Genomic DNA, 10,471 nt, shown 5'->3' on the forward strand with positions numbered 1-10,471 from the left:
TGTATATATATACACACATAAATTGAAATATAATTATGTATTACAGAACTGCAACGGAGCCTACGGCACCCCGACAGGACTAGATCCGGTAGGATACTTTCCACCCCCTTACCACGAGCAGCAGTTACAGCCCTGCAATCAGGTAAACTATTTCTTCTTTTTTTTTTTTATGTGAATGAATGTATGAAATGTGTTTCTTTATTAAAAAAAATCATAAAAAATGGATCTATTTAAATAATTAAGAACACTTAGACAATGGAAAAAATATCCGTCTGTTGAAGCCTGTTTGTGATTTTAACTACAAAACATAAATAACAACACTTTAAAAAAAAAAGTTATATGCTTTAAAACAAAAAGCAATAACATCAAACTTTTAACCATCAGCATCATACATCATCACCTGCATGGGAATGAGTTCTGAGATTATTCATTGTTTTATTTATTTATTTTAGTCTGTGGACCTGTCAATTTGTGTGCTTTAACTTATTTAACTTAGTTATTCATTAAATTATTATTATTTTTATTTATTTTATTTTTTTAAACTTATTTATCCAGTCAATTATTTCTTTTAACCAACTTGTTATTATATTTTCCTCTAAATCCATGTATTAGTTTTGTTTTGTTAAAATATATTTAATTGTTTGATTTAATGTAAACTGATCAACTGCTGTGACTATTATTTCTCTGGTTTGTTCTCACACTGCTGTCTAATAGTGCATTTGTTTAACGGGTCAGTGGAGAGGATCTGAGAGGGGGGATTCGGGAGAGTGAATTTGTTGATCAAATGAAATAATAAATTGTGAAATGGAAGGGACAAGAAAGGGAAGGAATTGAAATATTTGTATTTAGTGTGTAGACTGGAATTGATTGTAAAAGGAAACTGTGGGGAAAAAATAGTTTTCTTTCTTTTTTATTATATCATGTAAATATATGTAATTTATATATGTCCGATCACGGATTGATTAGTATACTGTGTAATGTAGCAACCCGATATATTTGGGCAGCATGGATGAATAAAGCATTTCTCTCTCTCTCTCTCTCTCTCTCTCTGTGGTATGCCATTGATCCCTCACATGTTAACATCAACCGAGCTCTTTCCTGTGTGGCCAGTCGTACATAGTTGCTAATAGCTCTCCAATTAGAGTAGTTTATTAAACTAAGTAATTATTTTGAAGAGCAGGCCCCTGCCAAAAATATTTTATTAATTTCTCTATACTTATGACAAATTCCCAAGAAATGAAAAGGTATCGTCCTTTTGTCGGAGTTCCATACCGAACAGTTATCGATTCTATCATGCATCCACGATTTTGAATTTAAATCGAGTAATTCTGCTCTACATTGGAAAATTGACCGCATCGATACAGGATCGAAATTATCATCATTTAATTATCATGTTTCAGTTTCAACCGCACATAAACCTCCGTACATTTTTTACGTTTAATGTATTATATGGGCATGTAATACTTTTTATTCATAATTACTATTTGCCTTTAAGCAAGTTTGAACTGATCGCTCTTGAAGGCACTTCAAGGAACTACGGTTGTCAGTTTCAGTTTCCGTTTAAATTTCAATTCAGTAGGAAAGATGTTAATTGCGCGCAAGATCCCTCAATACAAAAGTTAGATCTATATTTTATAAGAACCTGATTCATTCACATAAGTTTCACGACAGATAGTTTTTATTATTTTTTCGTCATCATGTTCTTCGTTTTAGGACAGGGAATACGTGCTGTCCTACAGTTTACCAACGTTTTCGTTAGTGAAGAGGATGAGATTGTCTAGGTCTGTGGTCATTTCGCCATGAAATAAAAGCCAATTCATCCAGACCGGATTACGACCGGCGCCGCTTACAGAATTATTTCTAATTATTTGGGTTCAAATGTTTTAACAAGATTTAAAGGATACTGTTGAGCGATGAAAAAAAAAGTATTGAAGCTAAGGAAAGTTAGAGTGAAATTTCTCTTAATGGACACCCTTCTATGACGGACCCTACGAAGAAACTACTTTATAGTGTTGTACAAGGTTTGCTTTGAGAGCTGGCAGGCATCTGTACGACCAATGATTCCTCAGATATATTTTTCATAAATCATAAATTGTTTCCTAACAATTAAAAATCAACATTTTATGAATATTTTCTGTCAAATGTCATGGAAACTACTACTCCTAAGAAGTTAAATGTTATAAACCATTTGATAGCACATTAAACTAACTTTAATTTGAATACTGATAGACATCTGTACGGCGAATGGCTAGTGAGCCTTATTTCTCAAAATAAATTTACTAACCACTAACTTTTCCGTACATATTTTATGAAATGTTGCTCTTTTAAAGATCTATATCTGAAGAACTATTGAACGTAAAAAGCTCTATTAGGGCTCATATTCTAGAAAATTTCCCTACTTTAAATGTAGTCCTCTTAGGTTTTCTGGTGTTGTAGATAATTTTAAAGATATTCGACTCCGAATAAAAAATTAATTTTTTTTAACGCCTTGAAAAAGCCGCCATTTTATTTTATTTTTACATAAAAAATTCCTCATTCCATACACAATATTAAAATTAATTTTCAAAAATATAACTCCTGGAAGTATTTTTTATAATTTACTTAAAATTCAGCTTATTACCAGTTGTTTATTTTCTAATATTTACTATTTGTTTATTTAATCAGTATGAACTAAGTTGATGTTGATAACTCCTTTTAAAGAACAATTTTATAATGAATGGTTCCGACCAATAAGGTTCAAATGTAATGCATTTTAACCACTTTATTATAAAACTTCTCTACTGCGGACACCATTTTCGGTATTGGGTTACCTCATACACAGCATATTTATGACTAATGAAACACAATGTTCTTTAATCCTAACATATAAATATGAATAGTCAGAGCATAAAAGTTTGTTATACTAAAGTTATACATGATTTTTTTTTCCTTTTTATTATTTATTATTTCGCCTCTTAGACATTTTATTTTTTTTTTTTTAGCTTTTTATCGTTCTTTAAATTTCTTTAATTTTTCCATTATTTCAATTCTAAAAATTTCCTCCCTTTTTCCTTCAAACATAAAAGTAAATTTAAGTCAAAAGCATAAAAATTATATGAACGTTCCAAATACAGTAAAAAAATATATACGTACATAAAACCCAACATAGCCGTCCACATTTACAATATATTAATATTAAAAATAGATTCTAACACATCCATACAAAAATTAAATATAAAATTAATAATTATAAAAAGATACCAAATATAATAAAAAGAGTCGATAAATATAAAAAGTAATAAATATATAAATAATATAGCAGTAAAAAAATCATATATACATCATTCAGGGCATCCACAAAAATATTTAAAATCCTTCCTCAAAATTTGAAGTGTTGCTAATGAATATAAGGTCACTGTTTGGTCTGCGAGTATGCGAATGATGTGACACACAAATCATCAGTCATATAGTCGGTCCTTTTTGTCGTTTTTATTTTTCAAATATATTCTCTATGATATCGTAGAGCTAAATGATTTTAAAATTTAGTTTGGATTTTATTTCGAATTAGGATTAATATTTTTGGACACGCATGTATAATTTATATTTATAATGTATGTATAATTTATATTTATAATGTATGTATAATTTATATTTATAATGTATGTATGATTTGTATAGTAATATAAGGGGATGAGTTGAGAGCTAGACTAATTAGAACTCTGCCGAGGGAGGTAGCCTGAGAGCACGTGCTGGTATCGAGCAGGAGTTGCTCGGCGACCACTATGGCTTCCTCCGCCATATTGTCTCCCCTCCCACCATAGCAACCTAATCAATTAGTATCGTCCAATCAGGATTATTTCTATATTTGGTACGGCTATTGTTTAGGATCACCTCTCCTTGTCTCCTCTGTATAATCCTATTATATTTTTTTAAAGTATGTTTAGTAACCGAGTAAATCATAAAGATTCAATATTTTTAATATAGGGTTAAAAATACGAATTATCAGTTTCCTGGACAAGAGCCAAATGAAACAAGAAATAAAGTTTATAGATATTACTTTTAATTGTAATACAGTGAAACTTCTATATAAAATAAAAAATGGCCCCTTTTCAGGTCAAAATTTCTCCCCATACTGACGTTTGTTCGTTTTTGTTTAGCAGCGTAAAATATCATTAGTCATTAACGCCATGTATACCTTATTTAATTTTACTTACATTTGTTTAATTTAATTTTATTTATTTATTTTTAAAATTTTATTATTATATATATATATTTATTTTGTTGTCTGTCCGATGTTATATATGTGTCAATAAACCTTTTGATTTTAAAAACTGAAACACCAATTTCACTGTTTTATCATCATCTCTAGGATTTTTGAAATATCCGGATTTAACCCTAAGCTATTGAAGTGTGATGAGAAATATCGGCATTCTTGGAAAATATGGCTGGCTAATTGTCAAATTATTCCCATTCTGACGTACTCTTCAGAAATGGAGACGCTGACAAAGAAACATCAGTCAAGAATAAAAGCGTTAAAAATGAGATTTCTCCCGGACAACGACGTAATCGAGAAAAATGGGTTGAGATGGCTTGGACACCTTCTGAGAATTTATCCGAACAGAATTGCTTGTGAAGCCTGTCGTGCCAAAGAAGAGGTGAAGCGAGGAAAAGGGCGACCGAGAATAAAATGTGAAGATAGAATAATAGAAGGCGACTTACGCAAGACCGAAAGGGCTCTATAGACTTCTTCCTCACACTTCTGTTCCATTCCCACATCTCTCTTTTCTAGTGATCTCGTTTTCAAAATAATTAGTTTCTATCTGAAACACAATTCATATTACAGCTTCCATGCGGAGACGAACAGGGGTTTAAGTTTAACATGTATCAGAAGTCACATACTAATGTGGGAGAGTTTTGGTATAGGTGAACGATTGACTAACATTTTGAGCGTAAAACTGGGGGGGAGGGGAGGGGAAGTGAGAAACAGTTTCAGGTATTTCATTCTAGAATCGAAAAAAAAATGACTACAACTTCCTTATACTGTCTATTGGTAAGAGATGCAACTAATTTATCTACTAACTAATAAAGAGTTGGTAATGTATTAGTTAGTTGTTTAACTTAGTGCTATTTTGACATTTCATTATATTTATATCTAATAGTAGAAATATGTTCATCAACATCTTTATGTTTATTTTTACACTTTTGTCCTGCTAGATTCACAAAGGCCACACTGTGCGATGTCTCCGCGTGCGTTCTTAACAATTCATGACTTCACAATTATGCCAATGTTTCCAACTGTGTATTGTTTCCTTTAATGAAGTTTTTCCTCATTTCGCGTGTAATATTTATTTATCTATAATACTAGGACTAAAGTCCTGGTGTAAATAACAGATTACTCATTGAATACAACAAATAACTAATTAAAAGACACAACGTAATAAAACAAACTGATAAAAACATATTTAAAAAGTAACTTAATGTAAAATAAAATTGGCCACACGCATAAATTAAATAACTAACTTAATTTAATACATAAAAGGACTTTAAAACAAAATATATACATGAAATTAATTAAGAACAGACATAAAAACTCAATGACTCATGAAACTTTGCGTTGATGGGCAATTGAAACAATGTATTTACACCGATTCCATGGTATTTTAAAATATACAATCTGAAACAAGAGTTAATTATTGAAGCCAAAGGTTGGGGAAATTCATTAATTAATTAAAATACGGAGAGCACAATTATTCATCTTTTGTTCAAAAACACAGATCCTTTTCTTTGTTTACTAAGCATTTGTACAGGCCTTGGATTTGCAACAAGTGGTAAATGTGAAGACCTAGCATTAGATTTTGCCCAAAAACCAACACCCCTCAAATTCAGGCCAACTTATAAAGTACATCTGAAATGAGTTTGCCACTGCACACCCTTTTCCCTCCTTACCCACAGGCAAACTCATCTTAGATGTACTATACCAGCCAATCCAAATAACCCATCCACACGCTTGCGCCTTCGTGACTTTCCTTAGTTTGGCAAACGTCTAGTAGCACCATGACTGTTGAGATGTAGCCGATCCCCCCCCCTTTTTTTCTAATACAGAAAACAACTGTTCAGTCATTGAAACTAGACTATTGAAGGTCTAGGATATATTAATGTAGAAGAAATTTGGCTGATGAGTGAGTTGATCTGTTGCAGATAGGCTGGAGCGGGAACTCTCCTGGATATCAGGCGCAGTACCCTCCAGTGTTCGCCGAGTACCAAGACACTGGGGAGAGCAAGCGCAGCCCCTCGCCTCGGCCCAACCTCTGTAGGATCTGCGGCAAGACTTACGCCAGGCCGTCCACCTTAAAGACCCACCTCAGGACCCACTCGGGGGAGAAGCCCTACCGCTGTGACGACTGCAACAAGAGCTTCAGCCAGGCGGCCAATCTCACCGCCCACGTTAGGACCCATTCAGGGGAGAAACCGTTCAGGTAGGCGTCTTCTGGAGAGATCCTTTGAATGGGAGGGTCAGCAAACTGTTAGTTATTGTGCCTGGTTAGTTATTAATCAAATAGAAAATAATTTCATTCTTGCTTTCTTCCAGGTATTTTTTTTTAAAAATATATTTATGATATCGAAGCTGCCATAAAGAACAAAACTTTTACTTGCAAATTTTAAACACTATCAAAGTCATAATACTTCATTTGGTTTTCATCAGATTTACTTAGAGCTTAACAAAAATATATGTATTAATTTACTACCTAATTGGTTATGGAATTTTATCAAAATAAAGGAACTGTATGCTTTAAGTTATACCTTCTATGATCCAACAGCTATATCTACTTAATAAACTATAATCCCACAACTATTATTTTTCCATGTTTCAACTGTTAATTACAATGCTGATTTTAAGCCTTGTAAGAGCTGTTTCTCAGTCTTACCTCCCGTTGAAAATTAAGCATACAGTACCGAAATCCATATATTACAGCAGATAAAATTTTGAATATTCAGCATTTGACTAAACTTTATTTAAAAAACTAACCAAAATTATCATCTCAATACAGGTGCCCAATCTGCGCCAGAAGATTTTCTCAATCAAGCTCAGTGACGACTCATATGAGAACTCATTCTGGAGAGCGCCCTTATAGATGTCGCCTCTGCAAGAAAGCCTTTTCCGACTCGAGCACCCTTACCAAACATCTGAGGATACACTCAGGAGAGAAACCCTACCAGTGCAAGCTTTGCCTGCTCAGGTATGTCATAAAAGATTTTTTCTCTAAATTCTTCTAAAATCAAAAGTAAGGCTCCAAAAGAACATACTCAGACAAACTTAACATTTAAAAATTCCAGTTCCTAACTTCATATGAGATACTGAACATTGTCTTGATTTCCACATTAAAGCACAATTTTGATACTGCATAAAGAACTATGGATTATTTTAAAGTTAAATCAAATAAGATTCCACATTAAAATTAAAGAGAATTACAAACAATATTATCCATTGGTAATTTTTAATAATATAATTTAAATTATATTGTACATTGATAAAAGGTCATGGACTTTAATCGAAAATATATAGTTATATAGTTTATATATATATCAAATATAAATAAATAAAATGCACATTAATTCTATATCTTTCATTTTGCTACTGTTTAGACCCACATTCCCCGTCTTCATTAAGACACTAAAGAAAAGAACTTTCCATATTTCATGTATGTTTCTAACTTGAATAAAATTCAATATTTAGACTAATCATAACTAAGCGATGGTATAAATATATTTCTCGAGTAACATTTCGACAGAGAATGCAGCAGGAGTAGATTTATTTATTTTTAGAAAATCACAGATTTTATATTATTTGGGCATAATTTTTTATCAGATACTATTACTTGGACTAAATGTGGATTACCATAGCTTCTATATAAAATCATGCTACAAATGTTACTATGGAAAATAAGTACTTCATAAAATTTCAGAAATAATTTATAAACAAAAAGTCAAAATGTTAATATGACAAAGGCTGAGGATTCAGGAATTTTCCCTTTAACCTGAGAATAATAACCTTAATTAAATATTCATAAACAAATGTTTATGAATCACTTAGTAATGAAAATAATTATTGTTATAGTTGAAATTGGTGTCATTTAGTTTTTTTACCGAGCATCACTTCATTGATCTGCTATATCTTCAGAAGAAGACAAAAATTACAAACATTTTTTTCCTCTTCTGATGTTTTGAATAATTTAAGTAATTAAATTTTAAAATCAAGTGCTACGACTCATCGCTGAGTGTTGGCCTCCTCAATTAGTCTCTCCCATTGGTCTCTCTTTCTTGCAGCTGTTCTCCAGTTGGCCAGACCAAGGAGAGCTCTACTATCTGTATCGACCCCATCTATCCAGCACAATCTAGTTCTTCCAACTCTTCTTTTTCTTTCTGGACGCATCAGCATAATTTTAGTGGTTGGGCTACCCTCATCCATCCTGGCTACATGACCTGCCTATTTTAGATGCTGTATTCTAATAAACCGGACTACATTCATATCAGTATGTATAGCGGTCAATTCTGAATTACTCCTCCTTCTCCAATCGTTACATGAAGGCACTGTTCCATAAATGCAACATAGTACTTTTCTTTTAAAGACCATCAGCTTGCTTTTAACTCTTTTGGAGAAGCTCCACATTTCCGCTCCAAATGTAAGGACAGGATGAATCAACGTCTTGTACAGAGTCGCTTTTGTTTTCCTGAAGATTAAGCGACATTGTAGGAAGATAATAGAATTAAAAATCATTTAATTATTTATTTTACTGAAATCTTCATTATTGTGTATCCGAATAGGCTATGCAATAATGAAAGATAGAAAGAAAGATGAAGGCTACTTGAAGACTTGGACTTGGCTTACTCCCCTCTTCCCAATTACATTATTACTTACCTGAACCATCTAGTCTTCGATTTAATTATTAAAAATTTTTTTTAAACAATACTTAACTCTTGAAATATGGAATATAATTGATACAATAATAATTGAGCTTATTTATTTAACTTTTTTCCATTTTACAGATTAAAAATTAAGATTAAAAAAATTTTTAAACAATACTTAACTCTTGAAATATGGAATATAATTGATACAATAATAATTGAGCTTATTTACTTAATTTTTTTTCATTTTACAGATTCTCTCAATCTGGAAACCTCAACAGGCACATGCGCGTACATAGTGGGGTGCCCTGCTGACGATACCTAGACTGTGAGGACACCTCCTCAGTGTAAGGAAGAGATTTTCTTAATTTGGAACTCCCTTTCAGGACTGAAAAGGATAGTCGTAAACAAATACTGAAAATATATTTTTTGTTCGGTCAATAATTTAAAATTCTCAATGAGTTAAAATATAAATAGAAGATGACAAAGATTTTTCCTAGAATGGAAAATAGAGACATAAGAGCTAAATACACCTATATATTTTATTATATTAAATTATCTCTTTTTCATGAGTATAAAGTGTAAATAGTGCACATTGATTGTGAATATATTAATGTTAATGAATATCTTATACTGATTTCTTTGTCTATTTTTCTTAGTATGATTTAAAAATTACCATATTTAAAGTGATGTAAATCAAAAATCTGTGTTTTTTTTCATTTAGGACCATGCATGAAACAAGGAAATATTCCTCTATTGTTAATCAAAAGTGTATCAATCTAGTTTCAGAGTTTACTGACCACAGCACGGTTTCATCACTCTTACTATATCAAAATTATTCTTCCTATTTCAGTATGAGTGTCACAAGCTCTAGTTGGTAAACTCGCTTTTGAGTTGTCACTTTAGAAACACAAGTGATAATTCTTTATCAACAGGATGTGAATGGTATTCATGTCACTTTATATACTAAAATTGTAAATACCAAACAATATTTCATTGCAATATTTTACATCTGGAAGATTTCTGGAGTTTTTGGAGGAAAAAATAGAATATCTTACAATATATTTTAAAGTAAAGAGAGTTCTTATGTAAAAATATTTAAAATTTTAGTACTCATTTAAAATCAACTTTGAAAACATGGATTGTTAGTTTAAAAAAAAAGAATAGTTATTTTTATAAATGTACTACTTTCTCATCCCTCAGTTAATAAACAATAATTACCAGGAAAATTAAATTAAAAAGGATAATTAAATAATGTAGAAGTGGGTAGCTCATTGGTAAGGTACTGTGCTATTAACTCCAAGAACCCGGGTTCGAATCCGGCTGTGGCAAGATAATTATTTACAGTTTTACTGTAGCTGTCAGTCAGCCCTGTGGGTTCAGGAGCCCTCCAGGGTCCACCCAGCCTCATTAATTGGGTTAAAATCAGGCGGTCAAGAATGAGTCTGACCAAATCACCTTCTTGCACAATTGTTGATCTAGTAACAGTACTTCTTTACAAAGTACTGCACCCCTGACCTTTAATATTTTTTTAAAATTAAATAAATACTTTTTTTTTAAAATTTATTTATTGATATTTACAACTGTA

The 10,471-nt window shown here is 31.7% G+C and overlaps 1 protein-coding gene across 1 annotated transcript in view; it reads left to right on the plus strand.

Moving 5' to 3' along the window:
• Positions 1–10,435, plus strand: part of LOC106678302 (protein glass) — a 40,711-nt gene extending 30,276 nt beyond the window's left edge. Inside the window, exons 4-7 of the mRNA XM_067045473.1 lie at positions 47–142; positions 6,178–6,455; positions 7,029–7,217; positions 9,138–10,435. Of these exons, the coding sequence (XP_066901574.1) occupies positions 47–142; positions 6,178–6,455; positions 7,029–7,217; positions 9,138–9,198 (624 nt within the window). The 3' untranslated portion in view covers positions 9,199–10,435. The remainder of the gene's footprint in view (positions 1–46; positions 143–6,177; positions 6,456–7,028; positions 7,218–9,137) is intronic.
• The last annotated feature ends 36 nt before the right edge of the window (positions 10,436–10,471 follow it).

This window comes from Halyomorpha halys, unplaced genomic scaffold (assembly GCF_000696795.3).
Source record: "Halyomorpha halys isolate HHAL.00 unplaced genomic scaffold, Hhal_1.1 Scaffold134.1, whole genome shotgun sequence".
NCBI lineage: Eukaryota > Metazoa > Arthropoda > Insecta > Hemiptera > Pentatomidae > Halyomorpha > Halyomorpha halys.